The 20,367-nt window shown below is 34.4% G+C and overlaps 1 protein-coding gene across 1 annotated transcript in view; it reads right to left on the bottom strand.

The window, feature by feature from the left end:
• The window catches only part of LRRC63 (leucine rich repeat containing 63), a 44,029-nt gene that overhangs the window by 9,769 nt on the left and 13,893 nt on the right, over positions 1-20,367 (bottom strand). The window contains exons 5-8 of the mRNA XM_082434988.1: positions 16,651-16,749; positions 11,727-11,863; positions 4,904-4,987; positions 3,106-3,345 (exon numbers count right to left, since the gene is read on the bottom strand). Coding sequence (XP_082291114.1) covers positions 3,106-3,345; positions 4,904-4,987; positions 11,727-11,863; positions 16,651-16,749 — 560 coding nt within the window. The remainder of the gene's footprint in view (positions 1-3,105; positions 3,346-4,903; positions 4,988-11,726; positions 11,864-16,650; positions 16,750-20,367) is intronic.

Genomic DNA, 20,367 nt, shown 5'->3' with positions numbered 1-20,367 from the left:
TGAATTGCATATTCCTATCATTTAACCACTTTCCTATGGGTTATATCTTATTGATATGTGGGAGATATATGTTTAAACAGTTATAAGCATTGCAATATCTTCTTTCAGTTAATAGCTTGCCTCTTAATATTATTGATGGTTATAATATTATGTAGAAACATCTTTTGTCAAATTTATGAAACTTTGCTTTACTGTTTATATTTTTCAGGTTTGTTTAAGGTATCTTTCTCTACCTTGAAGTCATACAGATAGTCTCCTATACTTGCTTGTTAAGGCTTAAAAATTTTGCTTTTCATATTTAAGTCATTAATCCAATTGGAAATGATTTTGTAAATGATGGTAACATATACACAGCAGAAACATAGTTATATACTTCTTACTTATAGATGATCAGATGTTTCAGTGTCATTTATTGAAAAGTCTATCCTTTCCCTACTGATCCACAGTGCTGTTTTTGTCCAACGTCAAGTTTCACATGTACATGAGAACAAAACTGGGCTATGTATTCTTCATTGGTTAGATTGTCTTTCCTTGCGTGTAATATCAACTGTATTTCTCTACTTTTATAAGTCTTTATATCTGATAGGCAAGTCCCTAATATTAGGCTCCTTTTTCAGGCTTGCTTTGGCTATTTTGGAGTCTCTGCTTTTCTATACACATTTTAAAATCAGCTTATCCAGTTTCTCAGAAAATTCTGTTCAGATTTTGACCAGAATTGCATTGAATCTATAGTTCTATTTGGGGAGAACTGATATATTTTTGGTATTAAATCTTATTATACCTGAGTGTGTGTATCCCTCCCATTTAATTCAGCCTTCTTTACCTTTTTGTAAAGTTTTAATCTTTTTCTCCATAAATATCTTGGACATACTTCACTTGATATATTCCTAGGTACATTATATTTTTTATTGCTATCATAAAAGGTATCTTTTTAAAATCACATTTCTAACTGTTTGATGTCTGATTTTAGTTACATCTTCTTTTTAACACCACACCATAAACTTTGTTGTTACTATTACTTTATAGATCGTAGAGATCATATTTGTTTCCCTCATATTTTCTAATTTCTTTTCCCTCCATCCCTTCTTACATCTCAGGCATACTTCTGGAGTTATCTTCCTTCTTTCTGATGCACATTCTTTGCAAGTTTCATTTCACTAAAGTGAAAATCTGGGGGGAATAAATTCTCTGTTTTATTATCTGAAAATCCATTTTTCTCCCTTGTTCTTGAAAGTTAGTTTTGCTGGGCTAAATAACATTTCTTCAGTTATTGTTCCACTGTTGCTAGCAGTTTGTTGTTCTTTGTAAGTGACTTTTTTTCCAGCTGATTTCTAAGTCTTTGTCTTTGGTGTTCTTCACTTTCACCACAAGGTGTTTTACTTGGCTGGTGTAGAGTGTTCAATATCTGTGAATTCACTCCTTTCATCACTTCTGAGAATATACAGACACTACCTCATTGAACAATGACTCCCAACATTCTCTGGGACTCTAAGGATATGTTAAATTTTCTCCTTTTACTGTCCATGTCTCTTTGCCTCCTGTCCACATATACGCAATAATTTCTCCAGATTTCTCTTCATATGTGGATAATTGTCTGTTAAACCCACGCACCAATTTCAACTATTACACTTTTAGTCTCTAGAATTTAATTGCGTTTAAATTTCTTTCTCATATTTGCCTGGTCATATTTATGGTCTTTTATTCCTTAACCATTTAAAAAATTATATCTTACTTCTTTAAACTCTTAAAGTAGGTAATTCATATTCTGTCAACAATTCTAATATCTTAGATCCTTGGAGATTCATATCTGTTGATTGTGCTAATTTTTACTCTTGGTGGTTTATTTCCTCATGTATTTGAAAATTTTAATTTTGAGATAATATTCATTTGAAATTAATTTTCTGGAATCTTTAATGTCTAAATTGAGGATGTTTCTCTCAAAAACATTTGTTCTGCTGAAAGAGAAGTATTCACTGCTCTGGGACCACCAGCCACTTTGGCGGTACAGATTTCACTCAGGAATACCATGTTCAGCTTCCCTACTTTGTGGTGAATTCAAATCTCTTGGTCCCATATATGTTTACAGTCACTAGTTAGGTTTTAATTCTTTTTAAATGTTTTTGTCCTTGGTGATTTTCTTACTTTCTCATGTGCATTCAAATCTCATGAACATTGACATAGTGCATTAAAATCGAAAACTTTGGCACCTGGTTCCTTTTTTTATTGATAGATTTTTAATTACTTTTTCAGTTTCTCCAATGGTTACTAGTCTGTTCAGGTTTTCTGTCTTTTATTCAATCAATATTGGTGATTAATATACTCCTGGAAAACCATTTTACTTAGGCATACAACAAATATTTTTTATATCAGGGAAATTCCCTGGTGGTCCAGTGGTTAGGACTCAGCACTCTCACTGCTGTGGCCTGGGTTCAATCCCTGGTCAGGGAACTAAGATCCCACAAGCCATGCAGCACGGCCAAAAAAGAAAAAAAAAAAAAGTTATATCAGTAACACAAGCACTGATGATCTGTAGTGCAGTAAAAAATAGTTTTACACCATCTAAAAGGAAATAAGAGGTGAGCCTGAGTAGACTCATAGTGTGTGGGCTTTAAGAATCCTAGTCCTGAGATAGGCAATAATTCCCACACTGGCTGTCGACCCCTGAGGAAGAGAAGTTGCCCTGTGTGTGTCTGCTCTATTCCTGGTCTCTATGAAGTTAGAGTAGAATAAAGCATTTCCCTTCATAGTGTGCCTGGCACTAAAGAATCTTTTTTTGGAAGAATCCCCTTTGTCCTTAGTGGTTCATAGAAAAGACTTATACTACAACCGTATAGATATTGCCAGCTACACCTCAGCAATCTGTACCTCACATTGGATTTAAGTAATAACTTGAGAAGGTGGGCTGAATTCAGACTACAAAATTATGCCTGAAGAGCCAAAAGGAGCAATCTGAAAGATTGCGTATGTTTTGGTGTGTGGTGGGGTGTGTGTGTGTGTGTGTATACAGTAAAACTATCATCTGGCCCTGTAATAAAGAATATTTTAAATATTCATTTAAATGCTTAAAAGTGTGTTTTGGTAAAAAGAGCTTCAGTGTTTGCTCACCATTTTAGTAACTTCTGAATTTCCACTGGGATCACATTATAATATTTATGTAGATTATTCTTTAAAAAGAACAAAGAAGTAAGTTGAGTAAGACGTTGTGGACTATTCATAGAATTCTCTTTCCAAAAACTAGGATGAGTGAAATTATTCTCAAATAAGATTTTTTTCAGATTAAGCTTCAAAATTGCATGTGGAAAACTAGTCAGTTCATTTCCATCAACGATCAATTTTTCAAGTGATCTGCAAATAAAGGAAACCATATTTTAAAAGATAGAAGAAGAAATCTGTCCCAATGTTCCCAAAAAATGGTATAAAACTTAGTAGTAATAAAATATGTGTTAAGTATTTCCTTAAAATCAAGAGAATTAACTAAAAAGCAACCAAACCAATATATTATCATGGAAATAAGTGCATTTGTGTAAATAGTAGAGTTAAAGCACATATTTTGGGTCTTTGCAACAAGTCATCACTATGGAAAAAGAAATAATCACAAACAGAAGAATGAATGTTATACTACATAAAATATAGTATAGTATAGTGATACAAAGAAAGAATTTATTTTCATAGACAAATTAAACATTAACACGTACTTTTTTTCATTCAGGTAAAGGTCTCAACTATTGGTGGAAGGCAGCAGTGGGGAAACAGACCATCATCCTGGGGGAAGCTTTTATCTTGCTTTTATAAAATATTAAAGAAAAATGTGTTTATGAATTTTGGGGAAGGAAAGATAGCCTGTAATAGACTCAGAAAGTTCAATGGAGTTCCAAAATTAACAAGGGAGAAAAAAAAGAGAACAGATAGAATCCTGAAAAAAAATCTCCCCCCGCCAAAAAAGAAATATGGAAAGGAGAAAGTGAATAAATAGTAAATACAAAGTAAAACAGAAGGTAAAAAATTAAATATATCATAACAAATGTGAACAGGCTGAATTCTATTAAAATACAAAGATTATTACACAGGAAATTAAATAATTGGTATAAATATTAGAAAAGCAGAAACAAAATGATCTCATTTTACTGAAGATAAGATAATGCTCCTAGAAACCAAATAAAATCTAGTAAAACTCAATCAGAACTAAGGTAATTTTTTACATAGTTTGATTTTAAAATGTAAAGAAGTAAATAGTTCTTCTCTATTCTGTTGTACTCTTTATTTCTCTAGTCTGACTGGCGATAGTCAACTAGAAATAGGAATTACAGAAAATATTACGTTCATAGTAGCAACACAATTGTATGTTTTTGGGGGGAGGAGGGGCTTATAATGATACTAAATGATCTTAAAGATCATAATCTAAAGAGACTAGTTGAGACTATTATTGAAAAACAAATCTCCATACTAGTTATTAAAATTATTCTAAAGTCATAATCAAAATAGTATGGTACTGACCTAGAAGGTCAGAGATCAACTTCAGAGACTTTTTAGAAATTAGTACAAGAAAAAATCAGAGCTTATTATTAAAGCACTGTGTATTACTAGCATTTCGTGTATATGTATTTCCTTACAAAAAAATAAACTGATAAGAATTACAGGTGCACACACGGATAAATGGACAAAAGCAGCTTGTCATTCTGTTAAGGTGGTCATCAATATTAGCTTTTAAATAATTACTGAAAATGTTATGTCTTAAAAATACTAAACAGTCATTCAATTTACATTATGGTAAACCTTATGCTTCACATATTATGTTTTATGGCTATTGAATAAATGAAAGGACTCAATTTTATCCATCACAATCATCACCTAATATATCCTTAAGGGGCATATGTCTTATGGGTACTTATTACTTCCAAAATACCTGAGTTTCTGGATTTCATTTGGAATAAAAGCAATACTGTTGTAGGAAATATCAAGTTCCTCAAGATTAAACAAGCAAAATAACCTTAAATAGAAAGAGAAAATGATTATATGTTTACCATTACTGGGCATTAATAAAGAATTTAATTCTTCAGTAAATAGAAGCATAGAGAAACTGTATTTTTCTAAGATTTTTCTACTTATAGACTTTTAAAAATTATAGATGGGCTTCCCTGGTGGCGCAGTGGTTGAGAATCTGCCTGCCAATGCAGGGGACACGGGTTTGAGCCCTGGTCTGGGAAGATCCCACATGCCGCGGAGCAACTGGGCCCGTGAGCCACAATTGCTGAGCCTGCGCGTCTGGAGCCTGTGCTCCGCAATGGGAGAGGCCACGATAGTGAGAGGCCCGCGCACCGCGATGAAGAGTGGCCCCCACTTGCCGCAACTAGAGAAAGCCCTCACACAGAAACGAAGACCCAACACAGCCATAAATAAATAAATAAATAAATAAAATTTAAAAAAAAATTATAGATGGTATAATTACAATGAAATTTCCTAAAAATAATTCATCTATCCCTTAAGACTGGTTTGAAATGTTTAGAGTTGGTAAAACCCCATCTAGAAAAAACCACCTCTATTAGTTCCCTAGGGCTGACATAACAATTACCACAAACTGGGTGGCTTAAAGCAACAGAAATTTATTCTCTCACAGTACAGGAGGCCAGAAGTCTGAAACAAAGGGGTCGGCAGAGTTGGTTCCTCTGGAGGCTCTGAGGGAGAGACTGTCCCTTGCCCCTCTCCTAGCTTCTGGTGGTTGCCAGCCATCCTTGGTGTTCCTTGGTTTGTGGCAGCATAACTCCAATCTCTACCTTTGTCTTCACATGGCCTTCTTATAAGGACACCATTTATTGGTTTTGGAACCCACCCTTATCCCACCCTAATCCAGTATGACCTCATGTTAACTAGTTACATCTGCAAAGATCCTATTTCCAAATAAGGTCACATTCTAAGGTTCTGCATGGACATCAATTTTTTTTTTTTTTTTTTTAATTTATTTATTTATTTATTTTTGGCTGTGTTGGGTCTTCGTTTCTGTGCGAGGGCTTTCTCTTGTTGCGGCGAGCGGGGGCCACTCTTCATCGGGGTGCGCGGGCCTCTCACTATCGTGGCCTCTCTTGTTGCAGAGCACAGGCTCCAGACGCGCAGGCTCAGCAGTTGTGGCTCACGGGCCCAGTTGCTCCGCGGCACGTGGGATCCTCCCAGACCAGGGCTCGAACCCGTGTCCCCTGCATTAGCAGGCAGATTCTCAACCCCTGCGCCACCAGGGAAGCCCTGGACATCAATTTTTGAAGGGCACCATTCAACCCAGTGCAGTTGCATTAAGATTTTCCTGGTGAAATATCTTTGGTCTTTCTTTCCATTAAACAAAGTACTTAAAAGTAAGAACCAAAGAACACAAAGGCTAACGCAGAGAGTCCTGTCTCCTGGGGGGTGGGAGTGGGAGTTGCTTCTTGGAGACTGGAATTGAAGTATGACATTTACCAAAATCCCTAGTAAGTATTCCCCTCTTTGTGAATGCTCTTCTCAAATACCTTCCTGTTTTCCTTAAAGGATGAAAAATTACTTGCATGATTATTAACTAAAGCATCATGAGCACAATATTTCATTAACTTCCTACTATTTTAGTGTGGATTATAATGGTCCTCATGATCTGTCCCCAGACTACTCATCCAACTCACCTCTCACACTACCCCGCATTCACCTCAGGCCCAGAATTTATTTGCTGAATTTCCCTGAATTAGCCCAGTTCTCACATATCTCCACTTCCCCCAAATTTGACTCTTTCATCAGTGTCTTCCATTTTTTAAGTCTTGGCTTAGATGTCACCTCTTCCAAGGAACTCTTCCTGCATCTTTCAGAATGGGTGAGCTGCCTCTTCTGTACTTCTCTGCTTAGCACTATCATAGAATTTATCACACTGTGTAATAAATGTCTGTCTTCTAAACTATGACATTCTGGAGGCCAAGGATTCTATTTTACATTTCTGTATATCCAGTGCTTTGGCCAGTGCCTAGCACATCAAAAGTGCTTACGAAATCACAATTGAATAAAAGGTATGGTGACCCCAGTTAATATAAAATCATTTGCTCTGAGAAATTAATGAGATTGAATAGAAAAGCAAAAAAAAAAAAAAAAAACTTTTCAGTTCAGTGTTCATCTCAGACTTTTTTTCCACCTCTGTAAAGAAAATGTTAATACCATCTGTTCCATTTTTTTAATTCAAAATTATGTTATTTCATTTTCTTGCCTCAGGCAGTTTCTAGAGTCATTTTGTCTTCCCTTATTACTTGAGTACAAGCAAACTAGTCTGGTTCTAGGCTTTCACTGTTGATGATAAATTCCTGTTGATTGTGATGTTTAATTGGGCTTGTAGACAGCACTGAGAAAGCTAATTAAGAAATTTCATAGGCTCTAGAGTTGAAATTTATCTCATCTATATATGGTTTTAGAGAGCAAATCTGTTTAGACAGCCTCAGTTTGGTTTGATACTCTATACCCCACTAGCAACAAATCTATCACAATTTTCAGGGTGTATAGAATGTTTTACATTTATTTCATTGTTTTATTTATCAGCACATCATTGAGCAATGAGATGCTTAAACTAGAGCCTTGCTGTTGGCTTGGAAGATTGTGCTAGCATTAATATTTGCATGTCAAAACATTAATCACCACCACAGCAACATAAATATTATTTATTGAGAGCCTACTATATGTTTGTGGCAGTTTAGAGTGGTCTTTCACTGGATCACAGCAATATTGTTAATATTATTTACAGATTTAAAAAATGGAAGCTACCTTGATTCCTTGCAATGGTAAATGGGAGTGTTCAAAAAGAATAAAATACCTAGGAATAAACCTGCCTAAGGAGGGAAAAGATCTGTATGCAGAAAACTGTAAGACACTGATGAAAGAAATCAAAGATGATACAAACAGATGGAAAGATATACCATGTCCTTGGATTGGAAGAATCAACACTGTGAAAATGACTATACTACCCAAAGCAATCTACAGATTCAGTGCAATCCCTGTCAAATTGCCAATGGCATTTTTCACAGAACTAGAACAAAGAATTTTACAGTTTGTATGGAAACACAAAAGACCCCAAATAGCCAAAGCAATCTTGAGAAAAAAAACGGAGCGGGAAGAATCAGACTCCCTCTCTTCAGACTGTACTATAAAGCTATAGTAATCAAGACAGTATGGTACTGGCACAAAAACAGAAATATAGATCAATGGAACAGGATAGAAAGCCCAGAGATAAACCCACACACATACGGTCACCTTGTCTTTGACAAAGGAGGCAAGAATATACAATGGGGAAAAGATAGGCTCTTCAATAAGTGGAGCTGGGAAAACTGGACAGCTACATGTAAGAGAATGAAATTAGAACACTTCCTAACACCATACACACAAATAAACTCAAAATGGATTAAAGACCTGAATATAAGGCCAGACACTATAAAACTCTTAGAGGAAAACATAGGCAGAACACTCTTTGACATAAATCACAGCAAGATCTTTTTTGACCCACCTCCTAGAGTAATGGAAATAAAATAAAAAATAAACAAATGGGACCTAATGAAACTTCAAAGCTTTTGCACAGCAAAGGAACCCATAAACAAGATGAAAATACACCCTCAGAATGGGAGAAAATATTTGCAAATGAAGCAACTGACAAAGGATTAATCTCCAAAATATACAAATAGCACATGCAGCTCAATAACAAAAAAACAAACAACCCAATCCAAAAACGGGTGGAAGACCTAAATAGACATTTCTCCAAAGACATACAGATTGCCAACAAACACATGAGAAGATGCTCAACATCACTAATTATTAGAGAAATGCAAATCAAAACCACAATGAAGTATCACCTCACACCAGTCAGAATGGCCATCATCAAAAAATCTAGAAACAATAAATGCTGGAGAGGATGTGGAGAAAAGGGAACCCTCTTGCACTGTTGGTGGGAATGTAAATTGGTGCAGCCACTATGGAGAACAGTATGGAGGTTCCTTAAAAAACTAAAAATAGAACTACCATATGACCCAGCCGTCCCACTACTGGGCATATACCCTGAGAAAACCATAATTCAAAAAGAGACATGTGCCACAATGTTCATTGCAGCACTATTTACCATAGCCAGGACATGGAAGCAACCTAAGTGTCCATTGACAGATGAATGGATAAAGAAGATGTGGCACACATATTAATGAAATATTACTCAGCCATAAAAAGGAACGAAATTGAGTTATTTGTAGTGAGGTGGATGGACCTAGAGTCTGTCATACAGAGTGAAGTAAGTCAGAAAGAGAAAAACAAATACCGTATGCTAACACACGTGTATGGAATCTAAAAAAACGGTACTGATGAACCTAGTGGCAGGGCAGGGATAAAGACACAGTCGTAGAAAATGGGTGGGGGGGGCGGGGGGAAGGGGAAGCTGGGACAAAGTGAGAGAGTAGCATTGACATATATACACAACCAAATGTAGAATGGACGGCTAGTGGGAAGCTGCTGCATAGCACAGGGAGATCAGCTCCATGCTTTGTGATGACCTAGAGGGGTGGGATAGGGAGGATGGGAGGGAGGCTCAAGAGGGAAGGGCTATGGGGATATATGTATACTTATAGCTGATTCACTTTGTTGTACAGCAGAAACTAACACAACATTGTAAAGCAATTATACTCCAATAAAGATATATTTAAAAAAAGAACTGTAAAAAAAAAAAAGAAAAAATGGAAGCTATAAGAAGTTAAGTGGTTTATCCAAGTCAGTATGAAATCAAATTAGTACTCCCCGTTCTTCAGGTATATGGATACAAAGTAATTCAATCCCTATCTTTAATCAATAGCAATATGGGAAAATAAATTTGTGCATTTCCAGAATCAGCTCTTACTTCAGGGTTCACAAGTATGTTCTTAGGTTCTTTATTCCAAACAGCTTCTCTTCGCCAAAGAACATGCTGGCTAATTAAATCAAACTGAACCAAAACAAGGCAAAACTTTGATTCTGTTAGTTAAAAGTAGTAATTTTCTATGTCATTTTCCTCCTGGTATCCACTGAGAAAAAGATAAGAACTTTTTTTTTTTAACTTTTGTTACAGTTACGGCTTCATAACTTCAGGGAGTGAGGTGTGTGTACATATATGTATGTGTGTGTGTGTATACACAGAGACAATTATAGATATGTGTGTACACACAGATTAGTATACATACATAAGTTACCTATCTCTGTCCACTGAGAGTGTCTAGAAGCAATATCATCCCAATAGCAGTGGGAATATCCAGCACCCAGATCTTGTTTTTTAAATACCATCCTCCAATAGAAAGGAAATAGGGTTTCCTAAAAGAAATGGCTGATTCTAGTGTCAAGGCAGGGAATCAAGACAGTACAGTTTATGTTACTGTGGAAAGATAGATGAGTCAAACAAAAATAAAACTCATAATGCAATATCTTTACTTCCTTAGTATTTATTCTTTCCTTTTAAATACATTTTATGTGTAATGTGTGATGTGTATATAAGCGTTTTTACACAGAAATGATATAATTTTTACATACTTTTTAATTTTTCAAAATGAATAGTTTTACAGTGTATTAATGTAGATCTTGGATTGTTAATTACAAACAATGCTGGATGAACAGTTTTATAAATGAATTTTGATGCACTTTCTTAATTAATATAAGAACCTTCTTTTGCAAAATGTTATTCAACTATTTAAGAGTCCCTGTGCTCTTTTAACTTTTTGCCCTTAACCTACATTCAATTTGTTAAAATCTAACTGGAAGAGATAACTTGTTTTGGCATTTGGTTAAGGTTTTGGTTCAAAACTTTCATTAAGACTTAAATAATTACCAGTCCATATGTGGGGAAAAAATCCATCTCTTTTATACCTGGGTATCAACATTCCTATTAGAGTTTAAAGGATCTTAGACATCATACAGGTAATTTATTAGTTCATAGATTAGGAAATTGAGGCCTAGAATGGTTGTGTCTTTCTCCAGATCAAATAGATAATTCTCAACTTTGAAGTTAAAAGTCTAGAATTCTTTTTTTTTCTCGATCTTTTTTTTAAAAATAAATTTATTTATTTATTTATTTATTTATTTTTGGCTGCATTGGGTCTTCACTGCTGCATGCAGGCTTTCACTAGTTGTGTTAAGCAGGGGCTACTCTTTGTTGTGGAGCGTGGGCTTCTCATTGCAGTGGCTTCTCTTGTTGCGGAGCACGGGCTCTAGGCACACGTGCTTCAGTAGTTGTGGCTCACGGGCTCTAGAGCGCAGGCTCAGTAGTTGTGGCGCACGGGCTTAGTTGCTCCACGGCATGTGGGATCTTCCCAGACCAGGGCCCAAACCCATGTCCCCTGCATTGGCAGGAGGATTCTTAACCACTGCGCCACCAGGGAAGTCCCAAGGCTAGAATTCTTAATTCCAGGTTCAGAGTTCTTTCGATATCCAGAAAGGCTACCAAGGGATAGGTGTAAGTTTCTCACCTGAGCTTCTTTATATGATTTAATCCATACTCAGATAATGGATGTCTAGATATGTATTTACTAGCCCCAGATTAAGTGCCATCTATGTAGCTGGTAGATTTTCTTTTTTTTTTTAACACAATAATTAGAAGCAAATCAGCTAATTGGAACTGAATAAAAATTATCAAATGGCTAAAAAGTAGCTAGCTGCTTTCAGAAGGGAAATTGATCCTTTTCTAAATTATATGCTCTTTATTTTCTGTGTTTATAATCTCAGACTATCAACCTTACCCAGGTGGAAGCGTAGTAATCAAATTAAAGGCGATGTTGAAAGTTCTAAGGAACTTAAGTTGTTGAATTGTAGAAGGGATTTTTTTGATAGGATTATTTCTCAGATTCAGTATTTGTAAATTTTTAAGACAAAATATCTGAAGAATGGAAAAGAGAAATAAGCATGAGTAGAATACTAAAGTATGCGAATCCTTATTTTTTACATTTTATAAACCCTTTGAACTAATGCAGTCAAATCAGTATGGTAACACTAATTGGCTGTGTCATATATCTCAATAAATACCTTTGGTAAGCCTTGAAAGTAACTAACCAGCATTCATATGTATGATATGGTAAGATAGTGCAACTACTGTACTCATATACCCTTGACTCAAGAATGTTCCTTTTCTAAATGGGAAAATAATCCTGTTTGATCAAGCTCACGGTTTCATAAGAGGCAACCATGTCAAGAATGAGGAATGTAGGAGATACCTGCAGAATCAAGAAAATAAGTGGAATTAACCTTAGCAATCAGTGGGGTGTCTGATATCATAGCCAGCTTGATTCACTCTGATATCACAGAAATTTGTAAATACTGATTTTTCATATGAAATTTAAAAATAGAGTATGCCATTTAAATCCACAATCTTTGCTTGATTTATATATTTCTTGCTCTCTAATGAATCTTAACAAGCTTTTACACTAGCTCTCTTTAACATTAAATTAAAACTTTTTATATCATGAAGATTTAAAATTGGTGGAGTAGAGCATGCTTATTCTTGCCATTAGAAAGGTTAAGTCCTCCAAGTTTGTTTTTTCTTTTCAAGATTGTTTTGGCTATTTGGAATCCCTTGCAATTCCATATGAACTTTAGGATCAGCCTGTCAAATTCTGAAAAAAAGGCAAGTTGTAATTTTCATAGAGAGTGCAGTGAATCTGTAGATCAATTTGCAAGTATTGCCATCTTAACAATGTTAAGTTTTCAGATCCATGAACATGGGATGTCTTGTCATATAATTATGTCTTCTTTAATTTCTTTTAACAATGCTCTGTAGTTTTCACAGTATAAGTTTTGTGCTTTTGTTAAACTTACTCCTAAGTATTTTCTTCTTTTTTGTGTAAGTAGATTTGCTTTATTAATTTTATTGTCAGAATTGTTTGTTGCTAGTATGTAGAAATACAATAGATTTTTGTATATTGATCTTGTACACTGCACCCTTGATTAACTCACTCATTAGTTCTAATAGTTTTTAGTGAATGCCTTAGGATTTCTATATATAAGACCATATCAGCTACAACAAAAGATAGTTTAAACTCCTTCCTTTTTAATGCGAATGCCTTTTACTTCTTTTTCTTATCTAATTATCTTGGCTAGAAACTCCAGTACAATACACAGTGACAAGAGTAGACATCTTCATCTTGTTCCTGATCTTAGGAAGAAAATTTTCAGTTTTTCACCATTAAGTATGGTATTGGCTGTGGGTTTTTTGTAGACGCCCTTTATCAAGTTGAGGATGCCCCCCTTCTATTCATAGATGTTGAATTTTTTGTCATGAAAGGATGTTGGATTTTGTAAAATGATTTTTCTGTCTCTGTTGATATAATTGTATAGTTTTTTTAAACCCTTCACTATATTAATGTGGAATCGCATTGATTGATTTTTGTATGTTTAACCAACCTTGCATTCCTGGAACAGATCTCACTTGGTTATGGTGGAAAATCCTCTTTGTATGTTGCTGAATTTGGTTTACTAGCATTTTGTTGAGGATTATTGCATCTATATTCATGAGCTATTGTTCTGTAGTTTGCTTTTCTTTCCATATCTTTGTCTAGTTTTGGTATCAGGGTATTACTCGTTTAATAGTTTGAATGAGAACGTTTTCTCCGATTTTTCATAAGAGTTTGTAAAGGATTGGTGTTAATTCTTTTTAAGACATCTGGCAGAATTCGCCAATGGAGCTATCTGATCCTGGACTTTCCTTTGAGGAAAGTTTTAAAATTACTACTGAAACTCTTTCTTTTTTTATAGAACCATTCAGGTTTTCTATTTATTCTTGACTCCATTCTTGTGTCTTCCTAAATATGTGTCCACTTCATCTACATTATCTAGTTGGCTGGTATACAGTTATTTGTAGTATTCTCTTAAAATCTTTTAAAAAAATTTCTGTAAGGTTGGTATGATATCCCATCCTTCACTCCTAATATTAGTAACTTGAAACTTCATTTTTTCTTGGTCAGTTTATGTCAGGTTAGTCAATTTTGTTGATCTTTTCAAAGTAACAGTTTTAGGTTTTGCTGATTTTTCTTCATTGTTTTTCTATTCCCTGTTTCACTAATTTTTATTATGTCCTTCCTTATTCTTTCTTTAGATTTATTTAGCTCTTTTTCTCTTGTGGCTTCAGATGGAATGTTAAGTTTCAATTTTTTCCTTTTTAATATAGTAAATGATAGCTATAAATTTCCCTCTGAGTACTGATGTAGATGCATCCCATAAGTTTTGGATTGTTGTGTTTTGCTTTTTATTTATTTCAAAGTAATTTTTAATTTCCCTTTTGATTTCTTCATTGACTCATTGGTTATTTAAGAGTGTGTTGCTTAATTTCCATTTATTTCCAAATTTCTTTCAGCTACTGATTTCTAATTACATTTCATTGTGGCCTAAAAATATACTTTCTGTGACTTTCAATTTTTTAAAATTTATTTATTTTAAATTTTTTGTAGACTAACCTATGGTCTCTTCTGGAAAATGTTCCACGTGAATTTGAGAATTATGTATTCTGCTACTTTTGGTTGGAGTGTCCCATAAATGTCTGTTAGGTCTTATTGGTTTGTAATGTTGTTCATGTCTTCCATTTCACTTTTCATTTTCTGTCTAGTTGATCTGTGTGTTATTGAAAGTGGGGTATTGAAGTGTCCAACTATTATTTTTGAATTCTCTATTTCTTCCCTCAGTTCTTTCAGTTTTTGCTTCATGTACTCTGAGGCTCTGTTGTTAAGTACCTAAATGTTTACAGTTGTTACAGCATCCTGAAAGATTGACAAAATGTCCCTCTTTATCTCTAGTGACATTTTTTGTTTTAAAATTTATTTTGTCTGATATTGGTATAGTCACTCCAGCTTTCTTATGATTGCTATTTGCATGATATATCTTTTCCTATACTTTTACTTTTAACCTCTTTGTATCTTTCACTCTTAAGTGTATCTCCTTTAGACAGACTATCACTGAGGCTGACAAACTGTATTTTTTTATTGGATTCTTTCATGTATTAACATTTAATGTTATTATTGACATGGTTGGATTTACATCACAATTTTACTTATAGTTTTCTAAATGTTATGTCATTTTTGTTCCTCCTTTACTGGCTTCTTTTGCATCAACTGGATATTTTCTAGTATAACATTTTAATTACTTTAATGATTTTTTTCCCACTGTATTCTCTTCAGTTATTTTCTTAGTGATTGCTTTAGGGGTTGTAATATACACCTTGACTTACCAGAATCTACTTCAGATTTACACTAACTTAATTCCAGTGAGATATGGAGATGTTGTTCCTAGATAGCTCTATTCCCTCTTCCTTTTTGTACTATAATTGTTATACATATTACATCTGTATATGTTTCAAACCTAACAATACATTATTATAATTAATTACTATTGTACATGATTTTGTGTCTTTTAAAGAAGCTAAGAGAAGAAAGGAGACCAAGTATATATTTATATGGTTTGTTATATTTACCATTTCTGCTTCTACCTTTTCCTGTCCTAAACTATTTCAGTAGGCTCTGTCTCTGCCAGAGTCTACCATCGAATTTTCCATGAAACTTGTCCAGTCACCACATGTATGCCAGCCTCTAGTCTTCTATTCATTTCACTTACACTATGCTAATAACTTGGCATCATTTGCCTACCCCTAGTATGGCCCTTCCAAGCCTGGATATTGCCATTTTCATTGGAACATTTTATCTATAGCTGTACAACACTGATCTGCATTTTAATGGAAAGTTCTGCTTATTTCTATCACTTTAAAAATGAGCGCTTTATATTTTACACCTGAAAATCTCCCATATGGTTATACATTCTGCTTGAGTGGTTAGAGTATTCTTTGGCAGATGCACAAGTCTCATGTATGACTGTTTAGAAGAAAGGTTAAAATTAATGTGAAGAACTAAGATCCCTATATTCCTTGGGAATTCTTGTCAATTTGTCTTAGTCAAATTAATAAAACTAGTGTGATATACTAGAAAAGAACAAATAACTCTTCTAGTGAAAATAAAAACACAATATTATAGAAATTATGGAAAATATATGTTTCCAATACTACATGTTTGAAATAGAAAGCAAGTGAATTTGCTAGAAATCAATTCACTAAAAGTTAATACTCTGGAAATCAATTCACAAAACAACAAAACACCCCGTGACCAATGAAACAATGACTAAAGACACTGAAAACATAATCTGTCCTAATTACTTATAATAACTTGTTTATATAATGACATTGAATCATCTCATCCCATATCTGATTATCCTTGGTATGCTTTATTAAGCAGAATATCCTATTTCAGCCTATTGTAATTAAAACTTGTTACAACATCATATTACCTTGTCACTAAACATTGCCTTTAAAGCTTCCAATTAACGTGGATAAAGTATATCTTACGTTTTATTCAGAATCAGAAAAATAAAAAATCTTATATACATTGTACAATTATGAGAACATATTTGAGAGCCTGATCATAACACAGTCTTTGAGGATTGTGTCATGGGACTTGCTAAGAAAAATGTACTATACTTTTGGTACTTCTAAAAATAAGCCTTTTAGGATGCAATCCAAAATATATTTATTTATAGTAACTCCAGGGTATCAAAAGTGTCTATTTTTAAATTATAATTATTATTAATAATAAGAAATTATGACAATATATACAATAATAAAAATGGACTCACTTCTGTGGGAAAGTAACAGATGTTATTATATGATAAATTAAGATATATCAATTGGAAAGCCAAAGGTGTTAGGTCTGGACAATTCAGGAGAAAAAAGCCCTAAAATAAAGTGACAAGAGATAAGAATTAATTATTTACCATGCACAAAATATTTTATACAAGTGTTTAAAAAAAGCACATAATCTAAATGACAATGTTTGACCTAATAACAAGCCTATAATAATCTTCCATTCATTTATTTTAGTCTTTCATGATAATAATTTCTTAAATATGTAAAGAAACAAAATAGAAAAACTAAGTATTTACATATGTAATAAATATAGTGTTACATGTGTGAAAGGCATTATTTCAGTTAATAACAAGCAAACATTTATTGACTGTCCACTACATGCTGAAATAAGTAATTAAATATATTTTATATTTATACCCCCTCTTTTTTTCATGTCTCTACTTCTGTTTCTCTGTTATCTTTCTATTAATCTAACATCTTCTTAAAATTTCTTGCTTAAATATGCCAATTTCTGATTGAGGAAAACATATGCCTTTGTTATGGACTAAATGTTCGTGTTCCCCCAAAATTCATTTGTTGAAGCTCTAATCCCCAACATGATGGCATTTAGAAGTGAAGTCTTTGGGAAGTAATTTGGGTTAGATGAAGTCTTAAGGATGGAGCCCTCATGATGGAATCGGTGTCCTTATAAGAAGAACAGTGGACCAGAGACTCTTTCTCTCCGCATGTGAGGATACAGCAAAAAGTCAGCTGTGAAAAAGAGAGCGCTCACCAGGAACCAAATTGGCTGACACCTCAGTCTCAGACTTCCCAGCCACCAGAACTGTGACAAATAAATGTCCGTTGTTTAAGCCACTCTATGGCATTTTGTCATAGCAGCCCAAATTGACCAAGACATGCTTAGTGCCCCCAGTATCTTTAATGCTCCAGGAAAGTTGGTACATTTGTTTCTTAAGGATCATAGAATCAGTAGTGTTCAACTGAATGAACCAAGGAACTCTAATGCTGAAGGATCAAACCTCAGCTTATAGGGAAGGGAGGTATTGCTACCAATGCATTAGGTTATGGCATGCACTGTATGAGAGAGATAAGGTTCATGGCTAAAGAATCTTAGCATTGACAGTACTGGTTTCAAGACTGACCTCTTATTAAAGTATCAATATTTGTAAATGTCTAGATGTTGGTAGACATAAACACCTATAGAAGAGTAGGTGTTCTTTCTTCCTGTCACTAAACATTCACCTCTTCTCGGCATAACTAGTAGTACACTAAATTATGTAGCAGGAAAGTGTCTGTCACAGTCTGTAATCATTCCACTAAGTGTGCTCAGATAACTAGCGCCTTTACATTTTCTTCTGCCTGGAAAGCTCTTCCCCCATCTATTCCCATGAAGTATCTTCTCACTTCATTCACAGCTTGCTTATAGGCAGCTGTCTGCTCATAAGTCATCACATCCTATCACAAATAGCAACCTCTCAAACCAATGCCCCATTGATGGCTCTCTGTCCCCTCCACTTGCTTTATTTTTCTTCATAACTCTTATCACCAGAGGACAGACTATATATAAATGTATGTATGTATGTATGTATGATCTCATCCCACTAAAGTATAAGCTGCATGAAATAGGTTTTTTTTTTCTGTTTTGCACACTGATACATAATGAGATACATAGTTTACCACTGGGTACATAGTGGGTTATTAATAAATATTGGCTGAATGAGTGACTATCCAGGACCTTCTTATTGCCTCATGGAATCCCAGGGACCTTCACTGTGGATATACTATGCGGTCTTCCCAGCATAGGTACGCTGGATCTCTCTTTTACCATCCCATCATAGAACCTGTTTGCTGCAGTTACCATGATAAGGATGTGAAGAATTAGACAACACCAAGAAAGTGGAGGCTTTCTCAATCTCTTGAATTGCTCTAGCAACCTTTAAGCATTGATGCACTGAGTCTGTATTAAATTAATCAGTACATTTGTTTTGTGTAAATTCTATTCATGTAAAATCTGTTTCCTTAATAAGTCCATGAGATAGATTAGAAATTATGACTTTTAATTCTTTTATATCACCCCCACAGAGCTCAGGATTCTACTCTGGAGTCAAATATTCTTTTAAAATAATATTGATGACTGTGTAAGTAGATGTTTCTCTTGACTAGCTCCATTTAACTCTTTAGAAGATACACTCTTCCTCGATTTAAAGCAGGAATCAGTGAGCTACAGTCTGCCACCTGTTTCTGTAAATAAAGTTTTATTGGAACACAGCCACGCTCTAAGTTTGGGTGTTGTAATATGGCTGTTCTTGTACTACACAACAGAGCTGAGTAGTTGTGACAGAGACCATGTAGACCTCAAAGTCTAAAATTTTACTTATCTGTCCCTTTACAGAAAAACCTTGCCAACCTCTGATTTAAAGTAATTCACTTTGGGACTCAACACTATTTTTCTCCAAAAGTCATTTGCCTAATCCAAAGCTGTGGTGGTGAACTATAGCCAGTCTCACAGGGCTAGGGAGACAAAAATTGGAATTCAGGGCTTCCCAAGGAGAAAGGACTTCAGACTTGATATGAGGTGGCTAAAAGGCTACAGCCTTAGGAAAGAAGTTTAACAGGAAATCTCTACAAAAATTGAAGTCCAGCACTAAACCAGCTGATTTTGATTGGATTAAGATGAACATCCCCTAGCCTCTTTGCCTGTCAGAAGCAACAATAAAGCATTTTTGGAAGAAGATAACATTATCTAGGGCCTCAGATTATTTCTACACAACATCTGTCATGCAATCAAAAATAAAAAGACATGCAAAAAGATAATACTTGGACAAAAATCAAGACAAATGATAGACAATAGAAATAGGCCCACGGAAGGTCCATATTTTGGATACATCAGATGTGTTTAAAAAAAAAAGTTAACTGTGATTAATAGGCTCGAAAAATCAAATTATAAGATAAAGAATTTAAAGTTCAAAGAAATTAGATTATAAAATAAAACAACCAAAATTAAGGACTTGATAAAGGGTTTAATAGCAGATTTCACAAAGCTGAAAAGAGAATGAATGAACCAGAATTTAGGTAAGAAGAAAATGCTCAGAATAAAGCACAGAGAGTAAAAAGGATACAGGAAGAGAGTAAGGGATATATGGGACAGGATGAAAAGGCCTAAGATACATGCAGCTGGAGACTGATAAGAAGAGGACAAAAGGAATGAGACAGGAGCAATATCTGAAGAGATAGTAGGAGAGTTACACAAGCATCAAAAAATGAGTTAGCAAGTGTTCTTCCTCGTCTGATTTCTGAAGGAGTTAGCCTAAACTGATATTATTTCCTTCTTCATTGTTTGATAGAATCACCAGTGAGGCTGTTTGTGCCTGGAGCTTTCTCTGTGTGAAGGCTCTTAATTAAAATTTCAATTAGGTTTTTACAGGTGCAAGACTATTCTGATGTTCTAGTCCTTGTTGTGCCTGTTTCAGCAAGTTGTGTTTTTCAAAAAATTTTTCCGTTTCATCACAGTTGTTGCATTTATTGGGAAAATGTTGTTCTTATTATTTCATTATTTTCTATTTTAATGTCTGTAGGAAATGTGATTTCCCCTTTTTAAATTTTGAATTTGGTATTTAGAGTTTCTTTTTTTCTTAATCATATCGTGGATTTAGCAATTTTATTAATTAATTAACAAAGGATATTGATCTGTAGTTTTCCTGTGGTGT

This window comes from Balaenoptera physalus (genome assembly GCF_965194825.1).
Source record: "Balaenoptera physalus genome assembly, chromosome: 18".
Lineage (NCBI taxonomy): Eukaryota > Metazoa > Chordata > Mammalia > Artiodactyla > Balaenopteridae > Balaenoptera > Balaenoptera physalus.
The sequence above is the reverse complement of the archived record's forward strand: the minus strand, read 5'-3'. Positions and strand labels throughout refer to the sequence as shown.